Source organism: Zootoca vivipara, chromosome Z1, assembly GCF_965207765.1.
Source record: "Zootoca vivipara chromosome Z1, rZooViv2.hap1.1, whole genome shotgun sequence".
Taxonomy (NCBI): domain Eukaryota; kingdom Metazoa; phylum Chordata; class Lepidosauria; order Squamata; family Lacertidae; genus Zootoca; species Zootoca vivipara.
Genome location: NC_142583.1, coordinates 8,672,051 through 8,693,708, shown reverse-complemented (window position 1 = coordinate 8,693,708; position 21,658 = coordinate 8,672,051). Strand labels below are relative to the sequence as shown.

The 21,658-nt window shown below is 44.2% G+C and overlaps 1 protein-coding gene across 2 annotated transcripts in view; it reads left to right on the top strand.

The window, feature by feature from the left end:
* The first annotated feature begins 406 nt into the window (after positions 1-406).
* KCNIP4 (potassium voltage-gated channel interacting protein 4) overlaps positions 407-21,658 on the top strand; it is a 328,191-nt gene continuing 306,939 nt past the window's right edge. Inside the window, exon 1 of one of the 2 annotated variants that reach the window (XM_088658372.1) lies at positions 407-683. In XM_088658372.1, the coding sequence (XP_088514498.1) occupies positions 623-683 (61 nt within the window). In that variant the 5' untranslated portion in view covers positions 407-622. The remainder of the gene's footprint in view (positions 684-21,658) is intronic. The other variant, XM_088658384.1, reaches the window with a different exon arrangement.

Below are 21,658 nucleotides of genomic sequence, written 5' to 3'. Positions count from 1 at the left end.
AGGAATGGGGGTCTTGATTTTTCTGGCTGAGGTTTTAGCTCGATGATCCCACGGCCCCGCTAAAATCACCGGGCTTCCTTTCAGGATAGGGGATTCAGGCTTGCAACCACTCGTTCCCTCAAGCGCTCCTGCTTCCAAGTAAGCATCATTCGCAGCCTTGGGGCCCCCTCCTCTGCGCGCACCAACTCGGGACGCCATTCTGGAGGATAGCGAAGTAAGTCCTGCGGGGCTTTACTTCCCAATAAAAACCCATACACTCCTCATCGGCTGGTTAGGGCCCTCCTGCCCTCTCTGCCTAGCCACTTCCCCCGTGTTTCCTTTCCCCTTCCACGGATCTACCCCCTTGCGCAAGTGAATCAGCAGCCGGGGGTGGACAAGAGGTCCCTCCGCGCGCGCTTGCAGAGGCTCGGTGCGTCTTTGCGCGCGGCGAGGTGAACGGAAGAAACTCCCTCTCTGAGTTCTCCCGCCGCTTGCCCTCCCCACAAAAGGTGGGGGTTGTCGAGATAGAGGCGCTGCCCTGGAATCTTCTCACACAGAGGCTCCAGCCGACACGGGACCCGCCTGCTCGCTGCACCTCTGCCTGCCCGTTGCGCGCCGGGCGCTTCCATCACCGCCGCCAGCCATGAACGCCAGGAGAGTGGCCAGCATCTCTGCCCAGCTGGAGGAAGCCGGCTCCACAGGCGGTAGGGCTGCCAGCGCAGCACGGGGCTTTTCCTAGCTCGGTTTGGGGCTACTATGGCAGGCTTTTTGCCAGCCTTTCGCATGCGCTTTTTGCAAATATTTGTGCGTTTGGTTTGCAAGCAAATGCTGTGCTCGAGGGTCGCATGGCAGCAGCGACAAATCCTGCCGGCTGGCGTGTGTGTGTGTGTGTGTGTGTGTGTGTGTGAGAGAGAGAGAGAGAGAGAGAGAGAGAGAGAGAGAGAGAGAGAGAGAGAGAGAGAGAGCGCGTATGGTTTCCTTCTCCAACCTTGCTGGTACTGATTTTTTTTCCTTGAAATAAAGGAAAGAGGAACTAATATATTTGAATGCCAACATGCTCTACATCTGTTTCCCTTTATAGCCCTGTTGCTAACTCACGTTTGAAGAACTTGATCGGTCACCCCTCAGGATGAGTGATAAGCTAGTTGGGTTTCTCGTTTACGTAGGGGATATAACATCTGAATGGAAAGCAGCGGGGTTTACTTCGGAGTAAACACGCAAGGGATGGTAGGAGGGCGAGGGAAATATGTTGGGGTGTCTCTAGCGTTGGTCGTATTCAGAGTAGACCCATTGATGTTAATGCAGTTGACTTGGGTTCCTTAATTTCATTGGGTTTACTCTGAGTAAAACTTACTTGGATACTTTCCCCTACTTGCAATCCTGCAATCTGCCCTTTCAGAATAATGCCATTTAGAGTGAGGTTTGTTTCCAAACCTCCCTTCTCCTTGGCTTGCCCCTGCTATGATCAATTTCTTCTATTCTGCATTTAAAATGATAGTTGTTGGCTGGCATGCAGAAATTCAGTAGGTGTTATTTTTCTGGAACAAAGTTCAGGAAGAGCTTCCCCTGCTAAATTTCTGCAGGATAGGCTCCTGAGCCTAAATGGGAGTGGGGCTTTAGAAACCGGTAACATTTATAACCTGATCCTAAGCATGTTTACTTGGCAGTTACGAAGATAAAATAAAAACGGTTCTTTACCTAGTGGCAACTTATCACTGTCTGCATTGAACCACCTAGTCTGCAATCCTAAACTAACTTTGAGCTGGGTGTGGGACCAAGCTAGGGCTTTGTTTTTTGTGAGTTCTGCATTCTTAAAAAAAGCATTTTTGTTTTGGATCTTGGTAAGGAAGCACTTGGAGGGTTACGTCTTAATGTGGCTCTTAGGGTGTCATGGGTCCAGACCTCAGATGGCTATTAGAAGTTCCACAAAAGGCAGGATTTCTTCCAGAGTTGTGTTTTCAATAGCAGTGTCTCGCAACAGGAGAAGCACATCAGCGGAAATGTTGCCTTTTAACCTAATTAGAGCCTGGGTCCTTGTTGCCACCAACAAAGTGTTGCAGTTGAGGGTATCCGGTGACGGGTGCTGAGTTTAGAGATGAAATGAGGACATCAAGCTCACCCAGACAGGTCAATGTCGACATGTTTAAATATATGTTACTTTAAAAAAACAACTAATTTTAATTATTTTAAAATGTTTTAACTGTTTCTTGCTGATAATTTTAAGACATCTTGCAAACCCACTTAGTGTTTTTATTACAAACAAGTGTTATATAATTTTTGTTAAGTCAAGGAGTTTGTTGCAGTCACAGTATAACCATAGGTATATATGTGCATTTATGTGAATCAAAACAGGTTGCTCATGCCTCATCGGCATTGAATTCCTTATTAAACACCACAATCACTTAAGTTTTCATACTGGTACGACAAACTGAAGAACATCATGCATTTTATTTCTCCAAAAATCATGCCCTAATTAAGAGATTGAGAAACACACCAGTTGCTGCCCTCATAGTCCGCAAACCACTTTTTTGTTTTGAAACGACAAGGACTCTTGAAAGTTGTTCAGACCACCAGGGGGTCGCGTGACCTGGTCTAAGCTGGGTACAGGAGCACACCGCCATGCAAATATAGAGTAAAAGATTAAGAAATGGGGCCCCAAATGCATGTTTGGGTTAAAAGTGGGTCCCGAGTCTAAAGATAACATTGTCTAGACAAGGATTTCCCAAACTTGGGTCTCCAGCTTTTTTGGACTACAATTCCCATCATCCCTGACCACTGGTCCTGCTAGCTAAGGATGATGGAAGTTGTAGTCTAAAAAGAGTTAGAGACCCAATTTATGAAACCCTGGTCTAGACTTGGTTGTCAGCCCTCCCAGGCTCTGCTTTTGGAGGTTTAGCATTAGCAAGCTCCAAGAAATCTAGCTATGGCGGTGTATCCCATTTGTAGCAGGGGAAAAAATGTATTTTTTTTCTCAAGCCAGAATCATTCATGTTCATCCATAACATGCTGCTTTCAAGCTAGATTGATGCTAGGGGTCTGTCTTCCACAAGGGTGAGTACACAAATGGGAACACATTTGAAAACTCTCTCTTTGAGTAGGTTATCTATGCCTTTTCCTCTCTGCACATGCCCCAACTGAATGAGGAAGGAAGTGGCCATTGTGATCTTGGTATATCCCCACCCGCAATGCCATTGAGCAGGTGCAGATACTTCCCCCAATTGGCCAGGACTGCCTACACCTGTTTTAATTTGTTTTCAATTTGATTCTGCATTACCCCACATTGTGTCAATCTAGGAAAAAACAAGTGCCCAGTCTTTTTTGTTTTGAGAATAAAATGTCTTGTGTACGTAGCCTATATTTCTATGCCAGAAGAAGTTCCCCCTGCTAAATCTCTGCATGCTGCTAGTGACAAAGAGGAAGTTCTGCTGAAAAAATAATTATTAAAAAACTGCTGCTGTAACAAATTGGTTTTGGTGGAAATCCTCAAATGTGAGCTGTTCATTAAAATACGAGCGGGTGATGGCATGACAACTACATGACATGATCTTGAGTGTGTGTCTTAAATAAAGGAGGGAGACACAGTTAGAAGGAATCTGCCGATGGAGGGTGGATCAGCGATCCAAAAATTCTTCCCACTCGCACAAGCCGGGGGTTTGGATGCAACCAATATAAAATATAGTTTGCAGAAACATCTTGTTTCTCTGTCCTTGGAACTGTAAAACTGTTAGGTTCTGCCAGTGTAGCGAGGTGTGTTGGCCTTGAGTGCAGATTCATAAACAACAGAGGAGCTGTAGACTCTGCCTGCTCTTTTGCTCTTGAAACAGCAACGGATGTGTTGAAGGGGTCAGTTTTAACTCATTTAGTGTTGCCGGGATGATGCGCATTCGTGGGACTGCTGCAGGTGTACCATGACAGAGTCTCACCTCACTCAATGAGTCATAGGTAGGCAAGGTTGCCAACTTCTATTCCTACCAGGGCTCCAGGATTTTTCACAGCAGCTTGAAATGCAGGAATTGAGTTGATGTAGCTTTTCTCATTGGTTTATCACCTGCTATATGTGCCAGGCTGTTGTGAAGGCCATAAAGGCCTGCCATGAAAGAAAGGTGGCAACTATAAAAGTGAATCTGTCTGTGAGTTGTGTAGTTTCACTTTAATTAATTCTTTCACTTCAATTAATGATTTGGAAATGTTTTAAGATCCATAATTGGATCCCTATTAAAATGGATGTAAATTTCTGTAGGGGATGTGGTGGCACTGTGGTCTAAACCACTGAGCCTCTTGGGCTTGCCAACCAGAAGGTCGGCGGTTTGAATCCCTGTGACGGGATGAGCTCCCGTTGCTCTGTCCCAGCTCCTGCCAACCTAGCAGTTTGAAAGTACGCCAGTGCAAGTAGAGAAATAGGTACTGCTGCGGTGAGAAGGTAAGCAGCGTTTCCATGCACTCTGGTTTCTGCCACTGTGTTCCATTGCTCCAGAAGCGGTTTAGTCATGCTGGCCACACGACCAGGAAAGCTAGTCTGTGGACAAACGCCGGCTCCCTCGGCCTGAAAGCGAGATGAGTGCCGCAACCCCATAGTCGCCTTTGACTGGACTTAACCATCCAGGGGTCCTTTACCTTTTACCTTTTTTACATTTCTGAACTGTATGTTGAAATAGAAGGGCCTGTTTGAATTTTAAGTAGTACAGTAGCTATTTGAGTGTGCGCTCTTACTTCTTTGGCAACTTTTGCTTTAAGCATTTTCGTGCATGCCTTTCGTGCATGCCGTTTAGTGACCCCTGTTTTTCTCTTAGTTTGCCAAAGGTCTTCTGCTGGTCCCAAGTTACCATGCCTGAGCAGAGACATTTTGCTTCCCAAAGGGAAGCAGCAAATGGGTAGTGATGAAGTGGGATATCAACTCCAAATTCTCCTCCTCCTCCTCCTCCTCCTCCTCCTCCTCCTCCTCCTCCTCCTCCTCCTCCTCCTCCTCCTCTTCTTGGCAAGGTGCACAATATCTTTTGGCACTTGAGGCATCCCACCAATGCCTCTCCCTTGGAGAAAAAATACAACAATGAATTAAACATCCAGCAATTTCCTGTCCTTTCATGACACCAGATTCCTCTGCCCAATGGCAGGGACAGCGCTGCGAGTCACCTTTGCTACAACTGATCCCCACTGCAAATTGCTTTTGAAAATCCCCTCCATTTGCCATACAGCATGAGAGGTGAGGGCTGCTCTTCTGCATTAGAGAAAACAGTTTAAAGATCTACTTGGTCTTGTAGAGCTAGATTTTTGGTTCCTTGGTATCTGACTGTTTCATTCTCTCCTCTACCCCTAGAAATCACAGATCAGATCTGCTGGGGCATTTAATGATGAATTAATAGACCTTTAATGTGGAATGTTCACTGGGGTCTTTCCAGCATAGAGAGACAAATGCAAGTAGTAGTGTTTTATTGTGAACGGATTTTTCAGTCTCCCTAAGCTGATGACTGAATATTTTTAGTTTTAAAATGATACTCAACAGTGATATTGGAGGAAAGGTGGGATAGAAATGCAATGAAATAAAATAAGTAAGTTATAAAAGCCCAGAAGCCCTATTTGACAAGCAAAACCATAGTGGGATGAATAAATATGAGCATAAGAATTGCAGGCAATAACTGTTGTCTTTCACCTAAGTCTCTGAAAACCTATTACCTGCTTTCAATGAACATCTGAGGTCTGAGGAACTCAGCACCTCACTGTTGCATGGCAAGTTTCATGTATTGGCTCAGCTGTATTTTAATAGAAACCTGAACTATTCCTGTTATGTGTTAAAAAGTGGCCCATATTCAGAGCTGATTTGTTATCTTCTGGCTCATGTATGGGTAAGTGTTGGGGTTCTTAAACTGCAATCCAGTAGTCCTGGGGCAGGGGAGTTTAAGGTGTTCATCAAACAGAAACAGAGGAACATGTTGAAAATCTGAAAAGCAGCTTCCATTTCTGCATGTGGACATATAGCTGTATTGACTTGCAATTGGAAGGCTGGTGGTATTCTGAAACTTTCACACTTGCACCTTCCTGGTGCCCATAAATAAGGCAAGAATATCCCAGCAGGATCTTTGAGATCATCCAGAGGAATGCTGTCAGTTGCCTACCGTGTTACAGAATCCAGGCGTTTGGAGTCATTGGTCCCAAAGACTCTTCCAGCAGAGCTTCCTCACTTTTGACTTTCATTCATCCCTTGAATATTCCTTTTGTGTTGACAGGACCATGCAGTTGTTTAATTCTTTTTCGAGCAGCTAGTCCTTTTCACAACCAATTTGCACCACTTGTAATGGCTTTTTATGTTTTTATCCTGCTGTATGTCAGGCTGGTATTTAATGAAAATGCTTTTATAAATAAATGAAGTGAGAATTTGAATACCGCCCTTCACCTGAAGATCGCAGGGCGGTTCACAACATAACAACACAAAATGAGAGCGGAAAACATCACAACGAAACACAAACAGACAAACAAGCCCCCTTCCCACCAGCCCATATTTATTAAATTTGTAAATTAAGAATGTGTGTTGGACTGCAAAGAACAAGTAAACAATAATGTTTCTACCCATTCAGTTAAAATAATACAGTTGTAGGGTTTCTAAACGGGTTGCCATGTATCCTCTTTTTCCAGGACATGTCCTCCTTTAAAAAAAAGGAGTGTCACTCACCATAGCGACCCATAGTTAAACGTAGAAGTTGGCGAATGTGTTCTTTTTTGCTCTTCAAAATATGGCAACCCTAGAGCTATTCAGTGGGGGTTGTTTCAGAGACTTGGAATCTTTCTACTTAGGTCCCTACCAGGGAAGGTCTTGCAATGCAGCAGAGTGAAGTTACCTGCTTCAGGTGGTACCATGAGGAAGGGAGAGATGAAGGCAGAAACAGGTGTTAGAACAGGGCAGTTAGATTTCTGGAAGTATTAGTCCTAGCCGGGAGTGGAGGGAGAGGGAAGAGGCAGGCTACCATGTGGACTCTGCTTTAGGCAGAAAAGTGGCTTCTAGCCACTCTCCACTTTTGAGTTTTGAGATTCCAACATCCTACCTGGCAAAGGCTGGTTAAAACAACCAGCAACTCTCTGGACAGGAAGTATATGATACTGGTGGGCTTTCTGCAGCTGCTCTTCCTTGGCAAACAAATTTTTTGAGAAAGAGAGGCACATTTCTCTGCAATTTAGGGTCCCCTTCCCCAACACAAATGGAAATAAGTTTTGTTAAGTTAAGCACTGGCTCCCCTCCAAAGCTGACAAAGCATTTGTATTATTAGCTGTTAAGCGTTATGCTTCTAGTCCACTCTCCTGCCAGTGAGCATTTTGCATGAAGCTCCGCCCTCCACAGAGACAGATTTAGGGGAGCACAACCAATTTGCCCCCACTGGAGGTGGAGCCAAGAGGGCACCATGGGGTAGGGGCTCTGCACAATTACAATCAGGAGGTAGGGGGGTGGATTTTGGTGTCTCCATGGGTGCTGCTGAAATTTTAAATCTCAAAGTTTGCCGCTGCCCTCCAGGTCACTAACCAGGTTGTGATGTGATTTAGCTTTAGCATCGCAACATGCACCTAGACCTCTTCAGCTGTTAGCAATGTGCTGTCACAGCAAACATTATGGCCCTTCCAAAGAACTTGCAATGTGCCAGCAAGTAAGTGTTTTGCAACCTGATGATTTAGCACCTCCCCCTTCATCTGTCAGATAGTTGAATAAAATCCCCAGGATAATAAAACTTAGATTCATTAGGGATCCTGTCTTTCCCTGGAAGAAAGCAGTTTCAGAAACAATTTATACTGAACTGAAGGTTTCCATTCTGGCTTGAGATGCGCAATATATTTCTTAGTAAGCGCATGCAAGTGAGGAAATGTAGCTGTCAACAAAAGCACAGCCATCAGACTAGTTTCATCTCCCATAGTGCAGAAATTACCCAAAGACAGGTCAAGTTTAATGACAAAGAGCAAATTAGTTTTATTAGTTTTATAGCTCTTTTGTTCTCTAAACTACTGACACAATGAAGGAACCTCTAGCCTGTTGACGTTTTAAAAATATAGTCTGACTCAAACATTTCTTCCAATTCTTACAGGATTTGATGTTGATGTTGGTAGCATTTTTTTGAATTTGGGGTCCGGAAATCATGGTTCTACCACTGAGCCTAGGGCTTGCCAATCTGAAGGTTGGCGGTTCGAATCCCCGTAATGGGGTGAGCTCCCATTGTTCGATCCCTGCTCCTGCCAACCTAGCAGTTCGAAAGCATGTCAAAGTGCAAGTAGATAAATAGGTACCGCTACAGCGGGAAGGTAAACGGTGTTTCCATGTGCTCTGGTTCGCCAGAAGCGGCTTAGTCATGCTGGCCACATGATCCGGAAGCTGTATGCCGGCTCCCTCGGCCAGTAAAGCGAGATGAGCACCGCAACCCCAGAGTAGTCCAGGGTCCCTTTACCTTAATAACAAGTAGAAGCAATACATATCTGATTACTGGGATAGCTCAGTTGGTAGAGCATGAGACCCTTAATCTCAGAGTTGTGAGTTTGAGCCCCACATTGGGCCCAAGTTTCCTGTGTTCCAGGGGTTGGACTACATGGCCCCTTCCAATGCTACAATTCTGTGATTCTGTATACTAAGCAAAAGAATACAGTGGTACCTCGGGTTAACAACTTAATTCGTTCTGGAGGTCCGTTCTTAACCTGACACTGTTCTTAACCTGAGGTACCACTTTAGCTAATGAGGCCTCCCACTGCCACTGCACTGCCGCCACACAATTTCTGTTCTCATCCTGAAGCAAAGTTCTTAACCCGAGGTACTATTTTTGGGTTAGCGGAGTCTGTAACCTGAAGCGTCTGTAACCTGAAGTGTCTGTAACCCAAGGTACCACTGTACAAACATACTGTAGATTAGCAAAATATCAGCAGGCTGAAGAAATGTAGCCCGTAATCTATCACGCTGCAACCAAGGGTCAAATGAATGTAATTGACTATCACAAAACCCAAATGTGTTTTGCGCTTGGTCTTCCTCAGTGGTCTTTGTGCATGAAAACTGAATGGCAGTTGCTAGTATACAACTTTGTGTTTGTACAGGGAGCCTAGCTTGTCAACCTCTGGGCTGGAGAACAGTCTCCAGGTCCCAACCTAATTATGGCTGCACCTCAGGTTGGCCCCCTGCATTTAAGTCCTGCTAAAGTATTCTTCCTCCGATCCCATGATGATTATTGTATGAGGAGAAGCACAGGGAGCATGCTCAACTTGTGGAGACACCCAGTGCCATTTATAATCCTGGCAAAGGAGTCTGTGCCAGTATAAAAAGGATCTCCCTCTATGCAGGTTTAGCCCCCAACATGTGGAGAGCTGAAGGAGTTGCAAAGGTGATGTGATGGAGGAGGAAAGCCTGTTGAGATCCCCTCCCTCTGCTACCCTTCACTGGTCATCACATGTAGTGGAAGGCCTGAAGAGAGCTTTAAAACTACTGCAATGCGCTCCTTTGAAGGTGACTCAGAAATGACAACTAATCCAGAATGTGGCAGCTAGTCTGGTGAGTGGGAACGGCCACTGGGACCACATAACACCAGTCCTAAAGGATCTCCACTGGCTTCCAGTACATTTCTGAGCACAATTCAAAGTGTTGGTGCTGACCTTTAAAGCCTTGGCCCAGTATACCTGAAGGAGCGTCTCCACCCCCATCGTTCAGCCTCCGAGGGCCTTCTGGCGGTTCCCTCACTGTGAGAAGTGAAGTTACAGGGAAGCAGGCAGAAGGTAGGGTTGCCATATTTTAAAAAGTTAAAATCTGGACACAAAAGTTCAGACATATGGCAGCCCTAGCAGAGGGCCTTCTTGGTAGTGGCACCCACCCTGTGGAATGCCCTCCCATCAGATGTCAAGGAGGTAAAGAACTATGCAACTTTTAGAAGACAGCGGAAGGCAACCCTGAATTGAGAAGCTTTTAATGTTTGATGTTTTGTTATATTTTTATATGTGCTGGAAGCAGCCCAGTGTGGCTGAGGAAATAACAGAAGCAGTAGCAGCAGCAACAAAAACAACAACAAAATATATGGTTAACTGTTCATTTTTGCATTTTGTAAACTACAGTGATTCCCCCCCCCCCCGGATGAAATGTATTGCTAATATGTAGAAAAGCTACTTGAGTAATTGGTTCTATTTCCCACATTGTTTTCTTAAAAATAATAGAACAATTTACCTCTGTTTTCTTTGGAATAAAGATTATGGTTTGCAGTCTCTGCACGCTTACTTGGGAAGAAGCCCAACGGCACTCAGTGGGACGAAGTTCTGAGTAAACAACACATTGGGTTGGGCTATAGCTTCTTCAGGCAGCACTCTTAATATTTCTCAGTTAGCAAAACCTCCTGCATAATATTTCGGGCCAAAAGAAAATTGGCACCAGGCAGCTTGCAATGTTGGCCAGACACTGGATATTTTTCAGTGGCTGCCTTTTGGCTCTCTGAATCGAGTGCATCACTCTTTATTTGCAAAGCTACGCACTCAGTAAACACGGGGCTGTTTGTCCTGCTTTGTCTAGAACAATATTTTGAGCTAGCAACTTTCCTCCAGTCCTTTAATCACACATACAGCCTTGTTAAATGTGACCTCAAAACTAAGGTGAGCTCTGAAAGATCAAAAAAAATTCATTTAGCCTGTGTTTTGCTACAAACTGGAAGAAAGTGCTCAGCTTTTCCTGCATAATCCTTGCCCACACCAGGCCCTAGCCTCCAAACCCTTAGCACCCAAACTGGGTCTTCCCCCAGCTGAACTCTTTCAGACCATCCAAGTGTCCCTATTTTCCAGGGACAGTCCCAGATTTACAGAAGTCATCCCAGTTTCTGATTTGATCCAGGAATGTCCCACTTTTCCTTAGGATGTCCCTATTTTTCATCCAAGAAATGTTGAAGGACATGGAGTCATGTGACCCCCGGGGCCAAGGAGATAAGTAACTAGACAACCTTTAGAAGACATGTGAAGGCAGCCCTGTATAGGGAAGTTTATTTAATGGTTAATGTTTTATTATGTTTTATGTATGTTGGAAGCCGCCCAGAGTGGATGAGGCAACCCAGTCCGATAGGCAAGGTATAAAATAGTAATAATCATAATAGATTAAAAGGTAAAGGGACCCCTGACCATTAGGCCCAGTCACGGACGACTCTGGGGTTGCAGCGCTCATCTCACTCAATTGGCCAAGGGAGCTGGCATACAGCTTCTGGCGAACCAGAGCCGCTTCTGGTGAACCAGAGCAGCGCACGGAAATACCGTTTACCTTCCCGCCAGAGCGGTACCTATTTACCCTGTTTCTCATATTTTAAGACATCCCCATAAAATAAGCCGTAGCAGGATTTTTAAGCATTCAAGGAATATAAGCCATACCCCGAAAATAAGACATAGTGATAGGCGCAGCTACAATGCCGGCCGTGGCAGGATGAGGAGGAAAAAAATAAGACATCCCTTGAAAATAAGCCATAGTGTGTTTTTTTGAGGAAAAAATAAATATAAGACGTGTCTTATAATATGAGAAACACGGTATCTACTTGCACTTTGATGTGCTTTCAAACTGCTAGGTTGGCAGGAGCTGGGACCGAGCAACAGGACCTCACCCCATCACGGGGATTCGAACCGCCGACCTTCCGATCGGCAAGCCCTAGGCTCTGTGGTTTAGACTACAGCGCCACCCGCGTCCATAATGGATTAGGGTGTCCCAATTTTCATAGGAAAAATGTTGGAGTCTATGCTCCTTATGCCTCCCTTTAAACTTACTCCTGTGCTCTCTTCCTCCCCTCCCCTTGGAGAGTGGCTCCATGTGGTCCTATAGGGGAGGACAGATGGAGCTACAGAAGTCTACTCCAAGGGTGGAGACCCCAACTGAACATGTCACTCTTGAAGGTGAGCTCCATACCCTTGACATATACCCCGTAACATGTTTTTGCCATGCTGCTGGACCTAATGGAGGGTGATAAACTCTGTTAGTTCCTATGGGGAACTCTGAAAGTTGTTATTGGGAGTCCACTGCCTTACACCATCTTTACCCTCTCGCTACCCTTTCGGAGGGACATGGGTGGCACTGTGGTCTAAACCACTGAACCTCTGGGCTTGCTGATCGGAAGGTTGGCAGTTCAAATCCCGCGGCGGGGTGAACTCCTGTTGCTCGGTCCCAGCTCCTGCCAACCTAGCAGTTTGAAAACATGCCAGTGCAAGTAGATAAATAGATACCACTCTGGTGGGAAGGTAAACGGTGTTTCCGTGTGCTGCTCTGGTTTTCCAGAAGTGGCTTAGTCATGCTGGCCACATGACCTGGAAACTGTACGCCAGCTCCCAGTAAAGCGAGATGAGTGCCGCAACCCCAGAGTCATTCACGACTGGACTTAACTGTCAGGGGTCCTTTACATTTACCTTTTACCCTTTTGGAAGTGACCCGAATTATCCTGATGAATAATTTTGTTAATCTGTAAATTAATCTGAAGTGAGCTCACCCATAATCAATATCAAGCAATGTCGCTGATCGGCAACATCATGAAGGTTTGGATTAAAGTGAGAGGCAGATCCTCTCCTAGCTCATCAGATCTATTGATTTAGGGCAATTCATGATGAGGTGGGGCAACAGCTTGCTTCTCCCTCTCCTCCTTCTCTCAGAACTGATTGGGGCGGTGCATGCACACCTTTTCCCCCATGGGAACATTCAGTCATGCCTCTCAATGCATTGTCAAATGGCACTGGGTCTGGTACTGCTGCCACCTGCTCCTGTGGCTTCATCCACAGATATTTGCAGGTGAGGTGGAAACACTGGAAAGGTTTGCATTGCAGAAACCTGGCAAGTAATTGGCTGTCAAGGCACAGGAACAGACCAGGCAAAGTTTCTGTTCAGTTGGCAGCCTTAACTGTACCACGTACTTTTTCTGGACACGTAGGTCACCTCTTACTATCTATAGATTTGCAGCTTATGGCTGCAAAATCTGACTAAGTGTTTCATGTTGAATAACTATGAAATGTTCAACTTTGTGGACTTGATGAGGATTTCTCATTTATAAAAAAACAAAAACGGATTCTGCTTAGGTGCCTTTACAGCAGCCTGAGGCGCAGAAATAAAGTAGGCAAGATTGTTCTTAGCAGTTGAAATTTCACAATTAGGTTGGGAAGGTAGGAACTTTACCAGCTGCAGTTCTGCTTAGCAAGCTGTCATTCAAGTCTCTAGCACAGAACTTGTGGCAATTGCTGTTGTCTTTTGAGATAGCATCTTTTTTTGCATGTGGGCTTCTTACCCCCATTCCTGATCTGTGTCTGGTGTTTGGTAGGGAATGGGCAGAGCTTTGCCCAGTATAAGTCACTGTACAGTCTCCAAAAGGGAGCTGTGGGGAATGGGGGGGGGGATCCTTTGATACCATAAAATTTTGGGCAAACAGTGGTGATGGACTGATTTGTGGTGATTTTCCCCAAACCAGAGGCACCGAGTTCTGCCCAGCATTGGATGAGGCTCATCGTGTGACGCACTTATGTGATGGCACACATGTTGGAAGGAGGCCATGAGACCTGGGGAGGCCCTCTGCTCCCACGAGGAGGCCCTGCAAGAAGGCACGGCAGGGCCCAGCCCCTCAAGATTGGGGGCTCAGTCCCATCCATAGCTGCCAAGTTATCCATTTTTTAAAGGGATTTTCCCTTATGCTGAATAGGCTTCCTCGCGAGAAAAGGGAAAACTTGGCAGCTATGGTCCCATCCCTCAAACTTTAAGGGGGCTGAGCTGTCTTCAGCCCCATAAAGTTGGTGCAGATGTGCCAGACTGATAAGCTATTATTGCTTTACATAATGTGTGTCCAACCCTTCTAGACTATCATCTGCAACGTAAGCATAAAAACAACAGGCTGGAACCTCAACTGTCGCTTTTCCTGTAGATCTCTCTTCAGTTCGCAAAGTTTAAAAGGTGTAGCTCAAAATTAGGATAGTCGTGACTAATTAAAGGCTAAGCAGGAGGTCTTGACACCAAAGCAGAAAGGGTTTTCTTCCTTTGTTTAAGAGTTCAACTGAGGTGAATGAAATGTTAATTTAAAAGTTGGTTAAAAACTTCTTTTAGCCCTTGTGCTGGCTAGTTTAAATGAACTGCTATGAGTGATTGTTATAGACTGCCATTTTGGAAGTGCTGCTTGCAGTTATTTTTAATTAACCATGTCACTATTTTCAATTAAGGCTCACAAAGTCTGTAACACACAATGAGGACAAACTCAAAGCAAATGCTGTTCTCTATTACATCAACACAATGCAAATGAAGATAATCCACACTTTCGCCATAATTCCCATTTTCATATTTTGCTTTTTTTGTAGGATTTCAGCAGATGCAAGCACCTATCTTCCTGCTTCTTGTGTCTGCTAAGGAATCTGATGTAAATTCTTCATTGTCTTCTTTCTGAACTCCCAGATCAATTACACCCCAGAGACAAGGTTATGGAATGGATCATTATTTTACATATTTTGATTTATACATCTTTTTACAGGGTTGTAGCAAACAATAATTGATTTGTGTAAGTCCATGCCTCTTAATAGGTTCATGGTCAAAATGACCACCTATATGGAGGAGGAATCGTAGAATCATCGAGCTGGAAGGGGACCCCCATCTAGTTCAACACCCTACAATGCAGGGTTCTTAAGCATCTGTGACAGATGTTCATCCAACCTCAGCTTAAAAACCTCCAAGAAACGAGAGTCCACAACCTCCCGAGGGAGACCGTTCCACTGCTGAACAGCTCTTACTGGCAGAAAATTATTCCTGATGTTTAGTGGGAATCTCCTTTATTGTGACTTGAATCCATTAGTTTGGATCCTACCCTTGGGAGCAGAAGAAAACAAGCTTGCTCCATCTTCCAAGGTGCAGTCTATTAGATATTTGAAGGTGGCTATCATATCTCCTCTCAGTCTCTTTTCCAGGCTAAATATACCCAATTCCCTCAACCATTCTTCAAAAGATTTGGTTTCCAGACCCTTGAGCATCTTGGTTACCCTCCTCTGCACACATTCCAGCTCGTCAGTATCCTTAAATAGTGGTGCCCAGAACTGAACTCAGTACAGTGGTACCTCGGGTTAAGAACTTAATTCATTCTGGAGGTCCGTTCTTAACCTGAAATTGTTCTTAACCTGAGGTACCACTTTAGCTAATGGGGCCTCCCACTGCTGCTGTGCCGCCAGAGCATGATTTCTGTTCTCATCCTGAAGCAAAGTTCTTAACCCAAGGTACTATTTCTGGGTTAGCAGAGTATGTAACCTGAAGCATCTGTAACCTGAAGCGTCTGTAACCTGAGGTACCACTGCATTTCAGGTGTGATCTTACCAAGGCAGAATAGAGCGGTACTATGGGTTAAACCACAGAGTCTAGGGCTTGCTGATCAGAAGGTCAGCGGTTCGAATCCCTGCAATGGGGTGAGCTCCTGTTGCTCGGTCCCAGCTCCTGCCAACCTAGCAGTTCGAAAGCACATCAGAGTGCAAGTAGATAAATAGGGACCGCTCCAGTGGGAAGGTAAACGGCGTTTCCGTGTGCTGCTCTGGTTCGCCAGAAGCAGCTTTGTCATGCTGGCCACATGACCTCGAAGCTGTCTGTGGACAAACGCCGGCTCCCTCGGCCTATAGAGCGAGATGAGCGCTGCAACCCCAGAGTCGGACACGACTGGATCTGATGGTCAGGGGCACCTTTACCTTTTATTTCTTCCCTTAATATGGATACTATGCTTCTGTTGATGCAGCCTAGAATAGCGTTAGCTTTTTTTTTGCTGCTGCATCACACTGTCGACTCATGTTAAGCTTGTGGTCTACTAAGACCCCTGGATCCTTTTCACATGTACTACTGGCAAGCCAGGTTACCCCAACCCCCAATCTTATATTTAAAATAACAGAGAATATTTTAAAACATCTGTTCTAAGCAATGGGATGGATGATTTCCTCTCTAAAGTGGGAGTTGGGGGGGGGATAGGTCAGCAGAACAGGGAAGATAGAAACCTGGTTGTTATCTATCTTTACTTTGGATATGCAGGTAATGCCAGCTGTAGCCCCTCTTGGTCGGAGAGCACCTGACAATGTTTGCTGGAAGCAAGAACTCTTTTTATCTGTTTTTAATTTTAACCTTAGAAGTTGTTGACTTTCCTGCAGTGTTCTAAAAGTTTGTGGTTCTTACGGAAACCACATTGGGAACTTTGTATTAAAAGGGTATGCGTAAGACTCCCCCCCTCCCTCCCTGTGTGTGTGTGTAAGTAAATCTAGCTGTGTGTTTGTGATATCGTCTTTGCCTGCCTCCCGCTCCTGGCATTCTCTCTCATAGCAGCTGATGTTCCAGGGTTGCTGATAAGCAGAGAGTGAGACAGATTTGTCTGGTTTTCAGTGTTGAGTAGCAAACATGGACTTTTTCTAAAAAACATCAATTTATCATTTGGAAGTAAAACCTCTTCTTCTCCTTCTCCTCCTCCTCCTCCTCCTCCTCCTCCTTCTTCTTCTTCTTCTTCTTCTTCTTCTTCTTCTTCTTCTTCTTCTTCTTCTTCTTCTTCTTCTTCTTCTTCTTCTTCTTCTTCTTCTTCTTCTTCTTCTTCTTCTCCCACTTTGGCACACAAACGACTTTCAAGAAATGAGTCTGAGAAGTTGGTAGCTTTATGCTTCTCCTTGGTGTCAGGAGTCTAAATCAGGGGTCCCCAAACTAAGGCCCGGGGGTCGGATGCGGCCCAATCGCCTTCTAAATCCGGCCCACGGACGGTCCGGGAATCAGCATGTTTTTACATGAGTAGAATGTGTCCTTTTATTTAAAATGCATCTCTGGGTTATTTGTGGGGCCTGCCTGGTGTTTTTACATGAGTAGAATGTGTCCTTTTATTTAAAATGCATCTCTGGGTTATTTGTGGGGCCTGCCTGGTGTTTTTACATGAAAGTTTGACAAGTGTTCTGATATAATGGGAAGAAGGGAAATGAAAAAGCTTTCCAAAGTGGAAGTATGTTGGAATTGATAGGAAGGAGGATACAGTATTTAGGACAGTTAAAACCCACTCTTGAATATATATAATATGAATCTGCTAAACAGTTGTGTGCATTTAATTACAGGTAGGTAGCCGTGTTGGTCTGAGTCGAAACAAAATAAAAAAATTCCTTCAGTAGCACCTTAAAGACCAACTAAGTTTTTATTTTGGTACCAAAATAAAAACTTAGTTGGTCTTTAAGGTGCTACTGAAGGAATTTTTTTATTTTGTGTGCATTTAAGTTATGCTTCTCTTTTTAGAGGGCAAAAACACTTCAGTACAATTACAGCAATGTTACCAATGTAACATTGCAGCTAGAAACATGTCTGGTAAATGTGTATTAAATAATTGTTACACACTTGTAATTTTGTCAACTGAAACTTGACTGCCTTTGTTCATATACAACAGGGGTAGGCAAACTAAGGCCCGGGGGCCGGATCCGGCCCAATCACCTTCTAAATCACAGACAGTCCGGGAATCAGCGTGTTTTTACATGTTTAGGGAAGCTTTTAATGTTTAACAGACCATTGTATTTTAATATTTTGTTGAAAGCTGCCCACAGTAACTGGGGAAACCCAGCCAGATGGGCAGGGTATAAATAATAAATAATATATTATTATTATTATTATTATTATTAGTAGTAGTAGTAGTAGTAGTAGTAGTAGTAGTAGTAGAATGAGCCCTTTTATTCATAATGCATCTCTGGGTTATTTGTGGGCCCTGCCTGGTGTTTTTCCATGAGTAGAATGTGTGCTTTTATTTAAAATGCATCTCTGGGTTATTTGTGGGGCATAGGAATGCGTTCATTATTTTCCCCCAAAAATATAGTCCAGCCCCCCACAAGGTCTGAGGGACAGTGGTGAAAAAGTTTGCTGACCCCTCATATACAACTATGCTGGTAATTGTAGAGTGGAAGAGCTGTATGGATGTCTAGAATCTTTATTTGTTGTGTCTTTTATTCAGCACCCACTTTGTTCCACTATCAGCAAGCATTTGCAACAGAAGAGATGTTTTAAAAACCTTGCATGCCTATGTCTGTCTTTGAACAATACCTTCTCTTTTTCATGATACCTTTATAGAGTTATCGCACCATCAAAAGCTATTAATGCCTTTATAAATCACTTGATAAGGAAGTTCTTTCAAGAGCTTGGCTTAAATTAAATTGATTTGTTAATAAAACAGAAGCCCCAAACTGTGGTTGAATTCATTATACATCATCCCAAAGTGGTTAAGATTGTTTTCCCTGTTGAAGAGACTTTTAAAAATGCCTAACATTTTATTAAACAGTCACATGTGTTGGACAAGTGGTTACCTTTGAATAGATGCCTGATTTTTCAGACTAGTTAAAAACAGAACGTTAGGTTACAGGCCAGTTTGTGGCAGAGGCATGTGCTACACCAGGGCTGAGAACCTTCAGGCTCTGGGAGTCAAATGTGGCCCTTCAAACCTTTCACTCTGGCCCTTGGAAGCCTCCCTAGGCCACACCTCTCAGTGAGCCTGCTTTGCACCCCAGGTTTTTCTGTCTGGCTGGAATGTGTCGTTGGTATCTTGGAGAACAGATGAACGTGTGAATAGGTATGTTGGAGAACAGAGAGGAATGTGTGTAGAAACTAGCCAACCATATACTACAACTCCCATCATCCCTGGCTACCGGGACCAGTGGTCAGGGATGGTGGGAGTTGTAGTCCAACAATAGATGGAGACCCAAGTTGGAGAAACACTGCCCTGGAGGATCACCATGGACTTTGACATGCCTATCTCATGGTCCTTTCCAACTCTACAATTCTATGATCCTAGAGTGTCCAAGGAGGATGTTCTCCTAATAATCAAAATATGTGGAAAAGTCCAGACTGCATAGCACTTTTAGATAATGAAAGAAGGGTCATTTTTGTTTAATAAATGACAGGCTTTCAAATGACTTTAAAATTATTTAAAGAACATTTCGTTGGCTCTTTTCCATGTACTCCTGGAATCTCCTGAAACCATTCCTCTCAAATAAATGTCATTTGCTTAGAAAGAGTCCTTGTTTAAAGAATGGTGCATTCTTGGCTGATCTCGAAAACGGCAAGCTAAGCGCTTACCAAATATTCCTGTGTTAATCTGCAAGGTCACTGTCTAAACGTGAGATGGTTCTGATAGAGTCCTGCTGACATTGATTCTGACTAACAGACGCAGTCTGTCACAAATGCATTTTGAATCCCAGCTGATGTGCAGGTTCAAGAACTGACTCAGCCTTTAGCTGGAAATGAATGCACATTCCTAAGCATCTCATCCAAGGAAGAGCAGTTGTATGCATAATGTTGACAGTGTATAACGCTTGGAGAGAGTGGAGGAATTTGAATAATGTGCTAATGCAAGGACTCCCACACTGTGGTCCACAAGCTTGAATCAGGTGGTTTGCAGCCTGTGTGTGAAGAACATGCATCACATTAAATATAAACATTGATGTTAATTTCATATCTTTCATATACGGGGTATGCAGGGGGAGGAAAGGAGAGAAAAATTCTGTTGCCCAAGTGGAAATCCTTGGGCTAGTGGAATCAGTTAGAATAATACAGACCCTTTCCTCTATAGGTGAAAAGGAAGCTTGCAAAATGTCCAGCTGACAAAGAAATATGAGAACTGGCTATATTACTCTGGTTAGCTTTAAATTGACACTTTTTAGTGGTCAGAGCTGCAGGGGAGCCCACAGGGCAAGGCAGGTTGGTTATTTCAGTACCAAGAACAGCTCTTAGTGAGCAACTTTCTTTGACAGTGTTGGAAGTGAACTGGGCCCCTGTCTCCACCCCACCTCCCTTAAGCACCGCTGTCTTTTGGAGAAATGGGAGCATCTTAAAGGGCCACCCTTCAGTGAATCAGACTCCTTCAGAAGGTGGCGGAGTCTCCTTAGTTGGAGGTTTTTAAGCAGAGGTTGGATGTCCATCTGTCATGGACGCTTTAGCTGAGATTCCTGCATTGCAGGGAATTGGCCTGTTTCACTGCTGAACTGCTCTTAACTGCCCCCTTCCATCTCTACAATTCTAAGATTCTATTCATTCTCAGTTATTCAGAGAGTGCCCATAAGGCCCCTGGCTCTGGGACTCTGAGTCCTTGTGCTGTGGCATCCGGTACAGTGGGCTCTTTCCTGTCACCCTCTGGTTCAGTGGCTTGGAGTCTAGTATGGCACCTTAGCCAGGGAAAGCGTGTCTTCCAGCTTGCTGTACTAGTCGCTGCTGGACCCTGGGAGTACATATTGTCAGATTTGCACAATGAAGCATGTGAAGCATGTGAAGCAGTCTCATTGGGAAACAAACTTTTTTTTTAAACTGATTGGATTAGCTTGATTTAAAATCCAATATTAAAATATTGGATTAGCTTGATTTAAAACAAAGCAATCTGCCCTGTAAACCTTTTGTTGTTGTTTAGTCGTGTCCGACTCTTCGTGACCCCATGGACCACAGCACGCCAGGCACTCCTGTCTTCCACTGCCTCCCGCAGCTTGGTCAAACTCATGTTCGTAGCTTCAAGAACACTGTCCAACCATCTCATCCTCTGTCGTCCCCTTCTCCTAGTGCCCTCCATCTTTCCCAACATCAGGGTCTTTTCCAGGGAGTCTTCTCTTCTCATGAGGTGGCCAAAGTATTGGAGCCTCAGCTTCACGATCTGTCCTTCCAGTGAGCACTCGGGGCTGATTTCCTTCAGAATGGATAGGTTTGATCTTCTTGCAGTCCATGGGACCCTCAAGAGTCTCCTCCAGCACCATAATTCAAAAGCATCAATTCTTCGGCGATCAGCTGGACCATAAAGAGCTGTAAACCTTATGTCTTAAATTAATGGTTTTCCTGCTGGAAACCGTCATGAACCAGGACTGCTCCTTGACCTCTGGGTTAAATACTGCCTTTATAACTTAAATACTGCCTTTATAACTTAGTTGTGGAGAAAAGCACAGTAGTCACTTGTTGTTGGGGTGACCACAGAATCACCCATTTCATTCATTCAGAATGAAACCCACTTTTGTCATTGGGGGGGGGGCTTAAGAGTGCACTGTAAAATGAATGTGGATGAGCGCAGACTTTCCCCCTGATTTTGTCACAGGTTCTGACTGCCTCTGAACCCCAGCAAAAGTGAGGTCCTTTGTAAATTGGGAGAAAGGCAGTGATGCCTGTTCTCTTTGTTGCTTGCCATGTGTTTTTATCTCCTGGCACAAGTTGTTACACATCTTTGTATCAAATAATTGGGCGCAAAGCAAGAGTTTTAACCAGAGGAACTGCATGTAACAGTAACACAACTCAATATACATAAAACAGACACATGCCTAAATAATAACTATGTAAACTGTAAACAAACCTAAAATTCTTAGTTTCCCTGGCAAATAACAGCATTCCCTTTTAAAATTTGGTACCAGTTTTAACACGTGTTAAACATGTACCTGAATAAAATCATATAAAATCTGAATAAAACTGGTACTGTATTTGTGGGTTTCTGATCAAGGTGAGATATATTTGTTTTATTTCCAAAGTGGCTGCGGCACAATTCTCATATGAAAAAGAAGGAATCTTTCTTCCTCATGTGTCCTACACTGTTGTTCTTTCAAACTGGTGTGAATTATTTCCTTATATATTAGTTGTATTTGTATTATTATACAAGAAGAAATGTTTGGTCTTAGTGACGGTGAGTGTGAACATTTCTGAAATGGTGGAGACATAAAAACTACCATTTAGTCTATTGAAACGCTGACCTTTGTAATTAACCAT